The 14,385-nt window shown below is 50.3% G+C and overlaps 6 protein-coding genes across 6 annotated transcripts; 3 read left to right on the plus strand and 3 right to left on the minus strand.

Moving 5' to 3' along the window:
- Positions 1–2,543: 2,543 nt before the first annotated feature.
- COCSADRAFT_357968 (uncharacterized protein) lies at positions 2,544–4,103 on the plus strand (the record flags this gene model as incomplete). The annotated part of the gene is made up of 6 exons (XM_007702426.1): positions 2,544–2,581; positions 2,746–3,032; positions 3,321–3,353; positions 3,383–3,431; positions 3,645–3,828; positions 3,900–4,103. 6 exons carry the CDS (start codon positions 2,544–2,546, stop codon positions 4,101–4,103), a joined length of 795 nt encoding a protein of 264 aa, XP_007700616.1.
- A 659-nt stretch (positions 4,104–4,762) lies between these two features.
- Positions 4,763–6,310, minus strand: COCSADRAFT_190769 (uncharacterized protein). The gene is made up of 2 exons (XM_007702427.1): positions 6,022–6,310; positions 4,763–5,967 (listed from the first exon to the last, which is right to left on the minus strand). Exons 1-2 carry the CDS (start codon positions 6,146–6,148, stop codon positions 4,925–4,927), a joined length of 1,170 nt encoding a protein of 389 aa, XP_007700617.1. The 5' UTR covers positions 6,149–6,310; the 3' UTR covers positions 4,763–4,924.
- Positions 6,311–6,522: 212 nt separating this feature from the next.
- COCSADRAFT_37312 (uncharacterized protein) lies at positions 6,523–10,794 on the plus strand. Its single transcript, XM_007702199.1, has 7 exons — positions 6,523–6,789; positions 6,839–6,948; positions 7,006–7,358; positions 7,548–7,806; positions 7,862–8,229; positions 8,323–9,017; positions 9,070–10,794. The coding sequence occupies exons 1-7, from the start codon at positions 6,725–6,727 to the stop codon at positions 10,535–10,537; spliced, it is 3,318 nt and encodes a 1,105-aa protein (XP_007700389.1). The 5' UTR covers positions 6,523–6,724; the 3' UTR covers positions 10,538–10,794.
- Positions 10,795–10,803: 9 nt separating this feature from the next.
- COCSADRAFT_37313 (uncharacterized protein) lies at positions 10,804–12,131 on the minus strand. The gene is made up of 2 exons (XM_007702200.1): positions 12,010–12,131; positions 10,804–11,768 (listed from the first exon to the last, which is right to left on the minus strand). The coding sequence occupies exons 1-2, from the start codon at positions 12,059–12,061 to the stop codon at positions 10,867–10,869; spliced, it is 954 nt and encodes a 317-aa protein (XP_007700390.1). The 5' UTR covers positions 12,062–12,131; the 3' UTR covers positions 10,804–10,866.
- Positions 12,132–12,236: 105 nt separating this feature from the next.
- Positions 12,237–13,248, plus strand: COCSADRAFT_328945 (uncharacterized protein). The gene has a single exon (XM_007702428.1). The coding sequence runs from the start codon at positions 12,362–12,364 to the stop codon at positions 13,073–13,075; it is 714 nt and encodes a 237-aa protein (XP_007700618.1). The 5' UTR covers positions 12,237–12,361; the 3' UTR covers positions 13,076–13,248.
- Positions 13,249–14,226, minus strand: COCSADRAFT_328944 (uncharacterized protein). The gene is made up of 2 exons (XM_007702429.1): positions 13,966–14,226; positions 13,249–13,758 (listed from the first exon to the last, which is right to left on the minus strand). Exons 1-2 carry the CDS (start codon positions 14,179–14,181, stop codon positions 13,423–13,425), a joined length of 552 nt encoding a protein of 183 aa, XP_007700619.1. The 5' UTR covers positions 14,182–14,226; the 3' UTR covers positions 13,249–13,422.
- Between the last annotated feature and the right edge of the window lie 159 nt (positions 14,227–14,385).

Here is a 14,385-nt window from a genome sequence, read left to right on the forward strand (position 1 = left end):
TCAATGTGTATATATGGGACATCGGTAGCTTGAGGGAATATTTCCGGGTGACAAAGAGAAAAATTCCGTGCAATACCGCCTCTGGCATGAGCGCAGTGTATGTATAGTCTCAGTGGATCACAAATAGGCGGTAAGGCACCGTAGCTATCAATCTTATCGGTGGATTGGACCGTGGACGTCTTAACAACTCCCTTGATACGCTAATTGGCCTAGCTAATTCTCCGATTAAAGTTGAGTTAATGTAATATCATTCTTGTCGGCACTTTGCACATGTAAGATCATTGCTGAGCTTACCCTTGGGTCTGTTGCACTGACATAGGTTACTTGACCCCATAATTTCCACAGACTAGATAGTTATCAAACAATTTTCTATCTGGAGTCTCTCAAGAAGTGTAGAAAGATTTCTCCTCACTTTAACACCTTTGTATCGCAGCGAAAAAGATAGATATACTTTTTAAGGCCTTGTGAAATAAAGGAATATTGGAATAGACTATCTAAACGAGATTAGATACGAGGCTAAAGTTATATTGCTGCACAAACATAAGAACTAGAGGCATTGTCAAATAACGCAAATCAACGGGGTCTAATAACATTTGCCTGTCGCATTATGTAGACGAATTCAATTTGTTCGGAACAGGATCGAGATGAGAAGCGGTAAGGCAGATTATCCAATGGGATCTATCAGCGATGTGAAAAGAAAACATACTTATGCTTCCATTTTCTTGCCTTCGATAAGTTTTGATGAATTTCCTTCACAACGCTACAAAGATTTGGTTTTTGGGCTGTGATCCAAAAACGACCCTAAGCCATGAAAAACGCGGCCCTGATGTGCCCAGACAACTCTCATTGATCTACAACCAGTAATATCGGGAGGAAAGGCGAGAAAAAGGGGATTTATAAATATACTCGATAATCAGATGGACTACGTGGTAGGCTGCCGATTCGAAACCTGGTACGGGGAAATGCCTGAACTAAGAAAAGCAGCGGAAACAGACATGTGGTCAAAACATATAACGATGGATCTGGTGGAGCTGCTGAGCAGCTGAGCAGAGTATAGGATGTCCGCCAAAGCTAACGAAACGCTGACATCGCCGGATGGAAAAAAGGACGAGCTTATACCTCAGAATCAAACGCTGTGTATCCCAATGGGATGTGAAATACCCTGCCGATAATGTTTTTGCAGCAAAATTTGCCGTTGGATCTATCGTTAACAATAAACATTTAGTGAAATTGTTGTACAGATGTCACAATAGATGCGATACTATACCTTCACCATCGCAACATCCATCCAGTGAAAATAGCTGTTTTGTTCTGAGATAATGGGCCCAGTAGCTGGTCATGTGGTCTGCTTGCGTGAACGTTAACGCTGTTTCAACATGCCCTATAGATAGGCTAGTGACATCCACTTCATTGAACAGCCAGCCCTTGCATACTACGCTTGTCTTTGCCCTCAGTATCACTGCCACACGAACGATTTCAAGCTCAGATCTGATCATTATAGGAATATGTAACGCCCATGTAAGCCATGCACGACATTGCAAGACTTTCAGCAACTTTGGAACCAAGACTGGTGTGCTGAACAGCTAATGCGATGTCTGGGATAGTATGTGAGAGTCGATCAGTGCGCCGATGGAATCGTTAACACCACGATCCGCAGTATTATCAGACTCGGACTTTCGAGGTCCCGGCTGTGTTCAAGGTAGAGGAAAATAGGTCCGGTAACGGTAATTCGGGCGACCTTGTCGCTATCAGAAAAAAAACGAGAAGCCCAGGTATGTGTACTGTGGACGCGAGGCTTTGGGCTCGATGGAGAAGGGTGAAAGAAGGCAAGCAATTGCTACGAGACACTCGCTAGGTATTAGTTAGGTGCGCGATAGTGAACTTGTGGGGTGGGGATATGGTATTTTATACTGTGTCTGGATCTATGGTGGGGTTCTGGTACGCCACCAGTTACGCCACCAGGCAATCAGGCAACAAAGCAGTAAAGTAGGCAAAGAAGGCAACCGAGGACCAGAAGAAGCACAGCCGAGCTGTGGGGGCTAACCGCCATATCCCATGCTATCGGTATTTGGACAATTTAAACTACTGGCTATTGGTCCGGGAAGTTTAAGAATTAGCAACAAGCTACCGTTCAGCGAAGATACCATTTCGATTGACCATTCACAAGTCCGAACTGATCGTTTGAGCCACGCGACAAGCCTTCCGAAGCATGTAGCTTTACTCAAATGTCTTCCACATCACCATGTTATAGTGGGTCCTTACACATTCTGTAGGGCATTCGCAGAGGTAGGCGCAGACCCCCATCGACGACACGGGAGGAAGATGTGGCTTGTAATCATCTCTCTTATGGTCTATGTCACGGATCTCAACGCGTGTCCAGTTTAGTCTCAGCCCACACGATGCCTGCTCTGGAGCCGTTATAAGTAGTCTGTCTTTCCTCTTGTTGAAATTGCACATGAGTTTAGAGCTCATACAAGCCTTGTTCACCTCCCGTTCTACCGTCCACGGAAAATTCTCGAGTCACATCTTTGAATCCAACCAAGATGGCGACACAAACCTTTCACGAAGACATCACCTATCCGTGAGTCTAGTCTTCCTTCCTACTCGTACCAGTATCGTCCAGTACTGCATACTATCTGTTCAACTTTGAATTACTTGAAAGGTGTCTTTGTTGAAAAGTGGTTGTGTTGAAAAAAGCAGATACGGTATACATATTTGGCCAGATTATGATAACATTTCTTGTAGTACTACACTGCACACGGACGATGACGAGGATGTCGTGGTAGTTCTGATGCAACCAATCACATATCAGCCCACAACGCCGGCCGCTCCCACCACTCCACCAAAGCCCCACCAGGCTGTTTCCCATCAGCTCACAAGCGACAACTTAGCAATGCAAGACAATGGCTTCGACACTATCTTGGATGCCGCCCAAAAGGCTGCTAAAGCATTGGATTTACAGCGAGCAGGCAATGAGCTGGGCTTCCATCTCCGGCTTCAACACTACGCTAACGATTGGGTTGATCTCAATGGTTGGACCACACAACAAGCGCGATGATTCTTGACTTCATTTCTCCAGTGCAGCTAGCTGCTCTTTATCGTACTTAGATACCAAATGCATTAAGTATACAGCGCCCTTGTAGGGTTTTACTCAGATCAATGATTGGACACGGAACTCTATGCACCGATGACGCGCACAGATGCTAGGCGCGCTGCTGCACCCAGAACCTGCCGAGATACTAACCAGGCCCAAATAATGTTGCCAATCCATAAACCAAGTTGTATTCCTGAATTGAAATTTTTTTCGTCTTTTTGAATAGCTCTACAAAAAGCTGCCAACTGGGCTAACACATGTATAACTAATACACACCGAAACTTGTAGCTAAGTTAATCTCTCTGATCTGTGCCGTGCTGTTCCGTGGTACTGTTCGGTACGTGTATTTGCGACGCGCTAAGAAAAACTCATCACTCCTTCTTTCCCATCTTCACAAGACTGTTCAAGCCAGACTTGGTGCAAATGGTACATCGTCCTTTCAACATTCTGACTAGTCTTAGAGGCTACGCACATCTATCAAAATGGTCCGGTTTGGAACCTGATCAGCGTTGATAACTGCTCTTGGGTGGGTCTCTGGTCACGCCATCAGGAGAGCTCCTCACGACCATGTTCTGCATGAAGAATGCGACGAGCACTTGGGTTTGAGCAAGAGAGATAGGTTGCATCAAGATACTCCCCTTTTGGTCAAAATTGCTCTCCAAAAATCCAACTTGAGCTGGGCTGAATTATGGCTTAATGAAGTCGCGTCTCCTCAGTTCCAAAATTTCGGCAGGGTTAGTTTTCAGTCGGGTAAAAATGCAGAAGTCAGCGAAGGGTTTAGCCACTAATACTTCTTACTCTGCAGTACTGGGCTGCGAAACAAGTCATTGAAGCATTCATGCCCCCTCAGCACGCAGTGGACTCTGCGATTGACTGGCTACAGTCTTCAGGAATTCATCGCGACAATGTGACACATTCCGACGACAAACAGTGGCTTGTTTTCCCTTACTCAACTCAACAGGCAGAAGACTTACTGCTAGATTCTCTCCGTCGGCGGCTCGATGATTGAGGCTAATCAAATTGAACTTGACGTCAAAGTCGCATGGCAAACTGGGCCCGCGGGGAACCAGATGTGGAAGGGCTCGTTTTCTAGTAGCTCAGGCTTTTCGCAGTTTTTTGAACTGCCAACGTTATCAACAGAATGCTGTAGATCACTACCTGGAGCACTATGACCCAGAGTATTCATTATGGTAGGGTCATAATTTCGATAATACGAAGCCAGGGCTGTACAATTGCGTGGGAAGGGCGCATCCTGACATAGCAGCTAACGCTGGTCCGGTACGTTGGAAAAACCCCCATCCATCTTCTCGCTCCACGGCAGAATACACGTTACTAACCGATCAACAGATTCCCGAATGGTTAGCCGGGCAACGAATTTAAGATGGCGGAATCAGCGTGTCCGTGATGCTCGTGGGTGTGATGCTCGTGGGTGTGATGCTCGCGCGTATCGTCGATGAGCGGAAGAAGCTTCGGAAGGAGCCTATTGGTGTTCTTCATTACGTGCTGTATAGTAACCTTCAGGTTTTTAAAGACGTTGTTAGCGGAGGTAATCCTGGGTGTGGGACGCAAGGGTTTCCGGCGGCACCGGGGTGGGATCTCCCGACAGGGCTGGGGGTTCTGGATTATCAGAAGCTGCTTGAGCTTTATTTGTCGTTGCCGTATGAGAGTGTGGCGAAGGGAGATAAATGCATTGTTACGACTAGATTTTGCCTTATGTTAATCATACTGTGTAAATAAGTAGGAGTAAGAGAGAAACGAATGATGGCGATAGGCAACACGGGAACTTGTGTGTAAAATTCCTTCGAATGTATGCGAATCGATATTAAGCTATTAATGAATCTTTTCCTTGATGGCACCAACAACACTCTTCAAGCCGCTCAGCCTCGCCTCCTTGGTCTCACCCAAGTAGAGACTAGCAACGGGCCATGCGTGTATCCCGCCTTTTTCTTCCCAAGTATCCACCTCCTTCCCCGTCTTCTCCAGTAGTGCGATTAGATTCCTTGTTTCTAGCCCGAGAACCTCCTCGCTACCGTACAAAAAGTACCAACCCTTCTCTGGTGAAGCTTCCGTCCACTTCTGGATGTCTTTACAATTTCCAGGCGAAGCCATGGCGTCGTCGGGAGAGACTTTGCCTCCAATGTACTGTCGGCCATATTTTTCCAGTGAGGAGCTATTGAGATAGTCTGACGCGGTATTTCTGTTCTCGGGCGATACAATTTTGACCCACGGGCTGATCATAATCGCAAGACCGGGCTTCTGATGTCGAAGCTCAGTGTGCTCAGACAAATAGAGCAGGAAGCTTAGCATCAAAGTTGCACCGGCCGAGTCTCCTCCAACGATAATATGAGTCGAGGACTGAGCTAAGGAAAGCACATATTCGTATCCGGCTAAGGTTTCATGAAGTTGGGTGGGATATGTGGCGTCTGGTACAAGAGTATATTCCAGTGCAAAGAGGGCGGGATTGCGGTACCCAGCGGCTTTGAGTAATGCAACCCAGGCAAGCAGGAATTCCATATAGAAGTAACTGCTTCCCATAGAGAAACCACCGCCATGACAGTAGTAAACAATCAAGTCGGGCTGTTCTTGCTGGTTGTGCACAATCCATACGCCCTTGAAGTTTGGCCGCTTGACGTCGGTCCACCGAATGGGACTGGTGACAACTCCGTGGCGCAACATACGGAATCTCAGGAAAGGCAATGAGACTTGCTTTGAGAAAAAGACCCTACCCAGGAAGGCCGGCATGTTGGCAAACGCATAGCGGACAAAGCGAATGACGAGGTCCTGGAATGGTGTTGCTTTTCTGACCCATGGTGTACGTTGTTCAAGAGGGACGAAAAATCTCTCATGAATGAATTGGATTGGTATGACAATAACTTTGAAAGCTATGAGAATCAGTACGTCGGACAACAAAGAGGATGTGTACTCACTGAGAAAAGGTAGCTGGGGGAGAAGCCATGTCAAAAGGGGGATGATGCCAATTTGGATTAGCAATTGAGGGGCAAGAAAGACGAGGAAAGCGATGCAGTCCAGGTAGGAGATCTGACCCAGAATCATCTTTGCAAGAAATACATAAAGATGAAGTCAGTAAGCTTCCTCTGTCTGTCTGCGCCATGTCGAGTGACAATGGCGATGACGCCGTCAAGGGTCTAGCTAAGCCACAACCGATTAGCGCCACAGCCGTTCAAACTCAATGCTCCTTCTCTGACCAGGACACGCGTCATGGTTGTATGAGAGGCCCTTCTAAGTCGGCTGGAATCTGAGCTGAAGGGCAAGACAGAGGGTGAAGACGGAATACCGTGCACGCACTCTTCCGTATGCGGACGACGGTGAGCACGTGACGACAGTTAGAGTTTGTGGGCACGGACCATGCGGTTGATCGCGACGCCCGGAAAACTTGCGCGCGGCACGCAGTTGTCACTCGGCAAACACCAACGACTGCGACTGCGACTGCGACTGCAATCCCCCTTGTCTGCTTGCCTGTGCCTGCACCGAGGAATCATCCTACTCTGTCTTTCTCCTCTCCTCTTTTCCCTCTTATCTTTTTAATGGAATAAAGCCCCGCGCCCGACGGCAGTCTCAGTTGTTTGCGCGGCAGCCTAAGCCAAAGTCGCGAACTTGCACAACCTCACCATGGCAAACTCAGCAGCAGACCCCAAGGTGGCGCCGCTCGCCGATGAGCTGAAAGATCTCGCTCTGTAAGCGCTTCTCTGCTGCTTTCTTCTTCAATGTTGCTAACATCCATAGCTCACTCCCCACGTCTGCCTTTCCCAAGAACTTCTTCTGCGCTCTATGCAATCAGCTAGCTTTTGACTCATACAAGCTGATTTGCTGCGCAAAATCAGTATGCTCATCATGTACGAATGCCTCCCCGCCAAGCTATAACAGAATCGCCGCCCACTAACATTTCCTAGGCCAGGCAAATCTCCAGTTTCCTACCACGTGTCCGTCGTGTGACCATTCGCCGCTCGAGGCAGATTCGTGTGCGATCAATAAGTCTCTCCGCAACACCATGCGCGTATGGCTGCAAAAACAGAAGAAGAAGGAAGAGGCCAAGGCTGCGGCACAGGCAGCTACCCCTCCTGTTGAGGCGACATCAGCCGCGCCCGAAGTGCAGCCAGTGAGCGAGAGCATAGAGAAGCCTGTAGACAGCATTGAGGAACCACCAAAGGCAGAGGATGGTGTCGCTGAAGAAGCCGCTGGCTCTGTGGGGAATGCGGAAGAGACTATACAGCGCGCCGGCTCGGCCTCTGCTCAACCGAACGAAGTAGGTAACCAATGTTCATCTTGTTGTTCGCGTGTTGGCATGTTGGGATCGTACAGTAAAGAAAGAGGAAAAGAAGAGAAAAAGGCGAAGAGCATCCATTTCTTGAAGAATGCAAAACCCGTTGCTGCACATGCAAATGAACATCAAGTGTCTTCAACTCAATCTGTCGCGGTTACTAACCAAAATCAGGCCAACTCTCCTACTGAGGCGACAGCATCGCAGAATGTATCGAAAAGCACGGAGCCCGCAGCAGCAGACGGCTCGACGGAAGAGCCAGGCAACACCCCCGGCGTCAATGGCATGACAGGCACCAATTCCATGATGAACAATATGCAAAGTCAAATGGGTTTCGGTTTTCCCGCTCAAGGTGGCTTCAACAGCGGCATGGGTTGGAACGGCATGCCTAACATGATGGCCAACGGCAATTGGAATGGTATGAATCCCATGGGTATGTTGCATCAGGGAAAACTCTAGCAAGCGAACAACTGCTAACTTTCATCCAGACTTCAATAGCATGAACGGCATGTACGGCAACTTTGGGGGAAACATGGGCATGAACGACATGTCTGCCATGAACATGATGCAGTATGGAGGCGGCTTTGGTAATGGTTGGAATGGAATGGGCGGTGGCTATGGAAACTTCAGCGGGCCCAATCAGATGGGTGGCTATAATCAATCTGGAGCATATCCCGAGATGATGAACCAGTTCCCCAAGAATAATTTCCCAAACCAGAACCAGAATCGTTTCCATGCCAATCAAGGGGGAGCACATGCCCAACGAAACAACAGGAATGGCAGCCAGGGAGGCTTTGGCCCTGGTTTCCAGGGCGCGAATACCCGTCCGACCAGCCACGGCGGCCCTTCGGAAAACGTACGTTCTTTCCACCAAAATTCTCGGCCAAACCCGAGTAATCGAGTTAGCAAATCTTGGAACACTCCGACTGACACAAATTTTTCTACGCAGCGTGACGGCCAGTCGCCTGATGGAAACGCCAACACTGCTACTGAGGCCAAGGCCGAAGGCGAGCAGGACAAGACTTCCACAGAGCCAACTGAAGAAGGTAAGGAAAATTGCGAATCTGCTGCAGTTTCTGTTGAGGCGGCGAATCATGGAGCTGGCTCCGGTCTTGATGCAAGTCAGGCCGCTGCCAACAATACTGATGATACAGGAGAGAGTGCCAAAGAGCAAGCGCAGGACGATGGGCTGAAACCAATCCAAACCGTCGACACGGGCGGTGCAGATATGCAGGATTATGATCAGTCAATGATGGGTAATGGCATGGGCATGCCATACGCAGCAGGAATGATGAACCAGTTCCCGGCTCAGCATATGAACGCACCGTTCGATCCTAGCATGAACATGAACATGAATATGAACATGGGGTACAACGGCAATTTCGGTCCTCGTGGCGGCTTCAACAGCGGTGCTTATGGTGCGGCGACAGTTTTGACAGGTCAACCCACGGAGCCTATTGGTGTCGGGGTCAAAGGCGCACCCACCGGACCACGTGCCATGCGAGAAGGTCGGCCCAACACTGGATTCTCAAGCCGTGTTAACAGCGGTCGATATGCTCAGGCACCTCCACCGCCGCCGCCGCCTAAGAGTGTTGCATCTACTCAAGAAGTTGCGCCGATTAGTCCGCAGCGCAGGGTTCGATCGTAAGTAACCATTCAACCAACATTGGGTTTTCCATGACTGACGATCATACAGCAAATCCCCTTTGCGAGATGAGAGTATGCGCGTCAAGGAGCGGTCACCCACACGGTCCCGGTCTAGATCTCGAGGGAGAGACGAAGACCGTGATGAGCATCGTGAGCGATCACGTTCTGCGGATCGCCATTCTAAACGTGACGACCGTGCTCGATCACTGACGCCGTCAGAGGATGACCACGACAGTCGTAAAGAGCGCAAGCACCACCGCTCCTCGCGCTACGACGACCGTGAGCAGGAGCATGATGACCGGCACCGTGACGAGAGGAGTAGCCGTGGTGACCGAACGCGGAGCGCTTCAGCAGACTCCAAGTATCGCAGCAGCCGTCGTGACAAGGATAAGCACCGCTCCTCACGGTCACATCGCGATCGAAGCAGAGAACATCGACGTCGCCACCGTTCTCGATCTCCTCGCAATGAGGATAAGTATGACGATGACGATGCGTATCTCAACGGTGAAAAAGACTCTGATGGCAACTCGCGACGCAGGCATAGGAGTCGCGATAAAGACAGGCATCGTGACCGATCACGCGACCGATCGCGCGACAAGGAACGCGAGCGAGATCGCAAGGATCGCAAAGAGCGCGAGCGTGACTATGACTACGATCGCGAGAAAGACCGCTTACGAGACAAGGACAAGGAACGCAGGCGTCGCCGTGACCGTGACGCTGAAGAAGAAGAGCGCGACTACGATGACGACAAGTACCGCTCCTCTCGCCGCAGCCGCAAAGACCGGGATCGCGAACGTCGCGACGATGACCGCGATCGAAAAGAGAAACCATCCGCAACTGAGAAAGAAGAAGATGTCGTTGGCCAAATGATGAAGAAGCGTGTCGTTTCGCCTCCTCTGAACGCCCCCACTGGTCCGTCAGCAAACGGCTTCAGCATCAAAGGCCGTTCGAAAAATGCCATGGCACCACCTACCCAACCACCTAGCGGCCCTCGAGCATTCCAGCCCCCGAAAGGTCCCGCTGCTGATCGTAACAAGGACCGCAGCAGCGACTCTCGAGACCACCGCCGAAGGAGTAGCGTAAGCTCTGTTTCCACACCACCAACTGGACCATCTGCAAAAGAAAAGGAAACCACACAGGACCACTACGCCGCTGAGAGGGAGCGCAACGCACGAGAGCGCGACAGCCGCGACCGCGTCGAAAAGCCCTCAAGCAAATCCCTCCACTCCCGCATCTCCTCCACATCTTCCCGCCCTACCCTCTCCACCAAGCGCTCCCGCGGTGACCTAGATGACGAACCTTCTGTCCCCAAAGGACCAAAAGCCGATGTCAAGCCTCCTACTGGACCCGCATCCCATCGTGACAAGCGACGCAAGAGTGGTGCCATAGGCGACGATAATATTGCAAACTTATTCACCGCTGGCCTAAGGAAAAACGCAAAAGCCAGACGTGGAGGCGTAAGGATAGAGGGTGATGTCGAGAGAGAAATGATGGAGAGAGAAAAAGAGAGGAGATAGCCTTGCACTTTACTGTGTCGCTATCTGCAGCATGGCAGGGAGTGAGAGAGAAAGATGGATTTGGGGATTGTGTTAATCAAGTCATGGGGAGAGGTGATCTGGGATGGCTACTCTGCTTTCTTTTTGTATTATACCCTTTTTCTGTCCTTGCTTCTTATGGGGGCGAGAAACTAAGAGGATGCGTGCGATGCTGTGATGAGGCGTCTGCATGTCATTTATTAGAACCTGAATAATGAAAATCTCTTCGAGAGAGAAAGACTTGCAAGTTGTGCTTTGGGGGGTCGTGGTATCATTTACTAAGTTGTGTGTCTATGGTATTGCATACATATTTACCGCCTGTGGTTTACGAATTCCTTCTGCTCGCCACCTAGTCTCGATGCTACGACAGTGGCTTCCCGGATGGCCTTTGCAACAGAGCCTCTGACACCGTCTTCCTCGAGCGACATCAGACCGCCGATCGTGCAGCCGCCTGGCGTCGACACCTTATCCTTAAGCACAGCCGGATGCTCACCATTCAGCACCAAGCCCGTGGTTCCCCTCATAGTCTGAGCAGCCATCATCTGCGCCTCCGCCCTCGGCAACCCCATTGCCACAGCACCATCCGCCGCCGCCTCGAGCATCAACGCAAAAAACGCAGGTCCCGATCCGCACAGCGCAGTCGCAACATCCATGTTTGCAGGTGGTAGTGTAGTAACGCGACCAATGGAGCTAAACACAAATTCCACAAGCTTAGCCTGCGCATCGCTGAGCGGCGGATCAGAAGTCTGAATCACGGACATAGATTCGCCGACAAAAGACGCCGTGTTGGGCATTACGCGAACGACTCTGCATGCGTTTTCTGCCTTTTCGGGGCCATCTGGGTACAAGAAGGCCTCGATTTGTTCGCGGGTCACACCTGCCAATATGCTGACTAGGACTTTGCCCTTGAGCGCATCCCTCATGCCTTCCTCACCTAGAATCGTCTTGAAGCCATGTGGCTTGCAGCTTAGCAGGACGATGTCTGCTTGTTGGACACCCTTGAGATTCTCGTCTGTGAGGGTTTGTAGTGGGAAGTTGTAGTGGCCGAGGGCTTTGCGGACGTTTTGTTCGGCGGGGGCCCATTGGTCGCAGGCGATGAAGTTGGAGAGGTTGGGGACGTCTTTTGGAGCCGAGGAGGGGTCTATGGTGGCTTTTGTGCGGGCGGAGGCGAGGGAGGACATTACGCCGCCCATGATTGCTATACCCATTGTTCCTGGGATGGTGGTTAGTCATTGGTCTTTGGTGGTGAGGTCGATGTGTTGGGTGGTTGGCAATGCTGAATTGTTTCTTGAAAAGTATGGAATGTTTGAGAGAAGTTTCCAGCAAAAAGATGGAAGAGTATCGTGTTGTGAGACCGTGGCTATAGCTTCTTGACACGGTAGTATTGCCAGTCATTTATCTTATAAGAGTGATGCGGGGCGAAGAAAGATTTATATGGTGAGATTACAGCGTACCTGAACCGAGAACGGTCAATGTCAAAGGCTTGGATTCCTGAGTGCTCGCCATCTTGAATTCCCTTGTTTGAATATGTTTCTTGGGTGGTGTTGAGTGAATACAAAAGGAAGTGCTGACTGAGGATTCAGCGCGAGATCGGCGACTTTTCCCCACGTTAAATGCACCTTAAGCTATGACCACCAAGCCGATGATATGCGCGTTGCTGTTGCGGAAACTCCACTTCAACGAACACTATACGATAGTTTACCGGCCTACTGTTGATTCACCGTCAACGCCACCCCCGGATTCCGCCCATAAACCCGATACCTAAATTCGCCTTCGGATACTCGTCAGTCAAACAGCCTGCCCACCATGGCCGATCCCTTCGAAGTCCGCCAACGCTTCACAACGCTACTCTCACACCTGAGCGCATCCCACACATCGCTCCAAAAAGCTGCTTTATACGCGCTGAAAAACCGCGAAATGGACGAAGACTTGCATTCCTGCATCCTGGAGCAGCTCGAGCGTAATAACATGAACATACGCGCAAACATCATGTTCTTCATCGAATGTCTCTGCGAATATGCGGTCAAGGAAAACAACGCGGGAGACAGCAGTGCAATGGGCTATGTGCGCATGCTACAGCGCGACATTCTCGCCGTCGTCGAGTGTGTTGTGGGCGAAGAAGGCGCAAACATCCGTGTTGTGCGCAAAGTCCTCAAGACGTTGGAGAATCTGAATATCCTCCTGCGAGAAACAGTACAGGAACTCGAAGCTGTGCTCAAGTCAAGAGAAGTGGCCCACCCGTTCATGGCGATGGATATTGGAGGTGAGGGCAAAGATAGCCCCGCGGCTGGCGCTGGCAAGAATGGAGGGCAACGCATGGATAAGCGCCAGATTGAGCAGAGGATTGAGGAGGATAGGGAACGGCATAAGAGACTGAGAGAGAGTATCTGGGCTGTTCCCGGAGATGGTTATGAAGAGTTCGAGAAGCTGTGGGAGGAGGCGAGTGATGTTAATGAGGATGATTATGTCACGGCGCGAGAAGACGCGGAGGAGAGGCGAAAAGTCATTGCATATGGGTAAGATCCAGACAGAGATGGGGAGAGTTCGTTCAAAAAAAGTGAGATACACTAGTGGAAATGACACGGAAGAGTAAGTACACGAAACCCCTGTGGATTGGAGTTGCAGTGCATAATCGGGTGAGTGGCTGGAAGGCGTTCACGGGACTTTATCACAGCATAGTACAGGCGTTATGGTGGAAAGATACCACGGGCTGTCTCATGACGCCCAATTGTTATTGGAGTTTTGAGGTATTCCGAATACATCTACGATCATTCCAAACATATCTGTACACGCCCGTTGTGCAATGCTATGATACAGTGTCCGTCTCTTGTCCCAAATCATCATCCCTTCCTTCCAGATGTATTCTTCTACTCCAGGACAACGGTGGCGCCGAGTGCCTTAAGCGTCTCAACAATCTTCTCTGCCTCCTCCTTGGGGACGCCCTCCTTCATCACCTTTGGTGCGCTCTCGACGAACTTCTTGCTGTCGACCAGACTGAGACCAAGCATGGCCTTGACTTCCTTGATCACCTTGGGTTTCGCGGCCGGGTCGAACTTCTCAAGCTTGAGGTTGAAGAGTGTCTTTTCTTGGGCAGCAGGGGCGGCTTCCTCCTCCTCCGCGGGGGCAGCTGCAGCGGCGGGTCCAGCACTTCCTGGGCCGGCAACAAAGCCACCCATGGGCATGTCGGGGATATTTAGGCGAGTCTGTGAGTGGTGTTAGTGTGGTGATACAGCAATTGTGATATTAAAGTGAGCAATTGAACAAGTAATTCCAGCTGTGTACAGTCTGGCCATCTCTTTCATGCAATATTTTTTCCGCTCTTCAAACGCCTGTGTTTATTTGAAGAAGAAATATGGTATTCCACAAGCCCTCAAATGCTATTCCCCGCCTGATTCGCCTCTTCTCCGTACCTTTAATGTTGACACGAGATCCGCAGTCTCCAACAGAGTCAATTGACTAATCTGGTCGACAATGGTCGCAATCTTGGGGTTTGTGTGCGCAGCCGCATCCGATTGCCATCTCCGCTGTATCCTCTGCTGTGTGGCTCCAATCGTCGGTCGTACATACGTGGTCTGCTTAGCGGTGCAGATACAGCGCCTGAGCGCGCGGGATGCCGGTGCTGCCATTGTGTGCTGCCTAGGAACGCAAGGATCGATGATAGGTGAACGTCGTACTGTAGTCGTCTCGCCATCATGAGATTTTGCGGAGCGGATTATGACGAATTGGGCTAGCGCCTTGGCGCGGTCAGAGACCCGCAAAAAAGTTAGAGAACTTCCAGACACACGCGTGCTACTTTCTCAACACCACCTTTTCTGTCCTATTGAAGCGTC

The sequence above is a fragment of the Bipolaris sorokiniana genome (assembly GCF_000338995.1).
Source record: "Bipolaris sorokiniana ND90Pr unplaced genomic scaffold COCSAscaffold_8, whole genome shotgun sequence".
Classification (NCBI taxonomy): Eukaryota; Fungi; Ascomycota; class Dothideomycetes; order Pleosporales; family Pleosporaceae; genus Bipolaris; species Bipolaris sorokiniana.

Bases quoted from the DNA above. Each gene is read 5' to 3' on its own strand.
- COCSADRAFT_190769 (XM_007702427.1), bottom strand. From the start codon at position 6,148: ATGATTCTGGGTCAGATCTCCTACCTGGACTGCATCGCTTTCCTCGTC. The intron at 5,968-6,021 runs GTGAGTACACAT...TAGCTTTCAAAG, and splicing joins CCCCCAGCTACCTTTTCTCA to TTATTGTCATACCAATCCAA.
- COCSADRAFT_37312 (XM_007702199.1), top strand. From the start codon at position 6,725: ATGGCAAACTCAGCAGCAGACCCCAAGGTGGCGCCGCTCGCCGATGAG. The intron at 7,807-7,861 runs GTATGTTGCATC...ACTTTCATCCAG, and splicing joins GAATGGTATGAATCCCATGG to ACTTCAATAGCATGAACGGC. The intron at 8,230-8,322 runs GTACGTTCTTTC...TTTTCTACGCAG, and splicing joins ACGGCGGCCCTTCGGAAAAC to CGTGACGGCCAGTCGCCTGA.
- COCSADRAFT_37313 (XM_007702200.1), bottom strand. From the start codon at position 12,061: ATGGCGAGCACTCAGGAATCCAAGCCTTTGACATTGACCGTTCTCGGT. The intron at 11,769-12,009 runs GTACGCTGTAAT...CCACCATCCCAG, and splicing joins ATTGACCGTTCTCGGTTCAG to GAACAATGGGTATAGCAATC.
- COCSADRAFT_328945 (XM_007702428.1), top strand. From the start codon at position 12,362: ATGGCCGATCCCTTCGAAGTCCGCCAACGCTTCACAACGCTACTCTCA.
- COCSADRAFT_328944 (XM_007702429.1), bottom strand. From the start codon at position 14,181: ATGGCAGCACCGGCATCCCGCGCGCTCAGGCGCTGTATCTGCACCGCT. The intron at 13,759-13,965 runs GTACGGAGAAGA...CACCACTCACAG, and splicing joins ATCTCGTGTCAACATTAAAG to ACTCGCCTAAATATCCCCGA.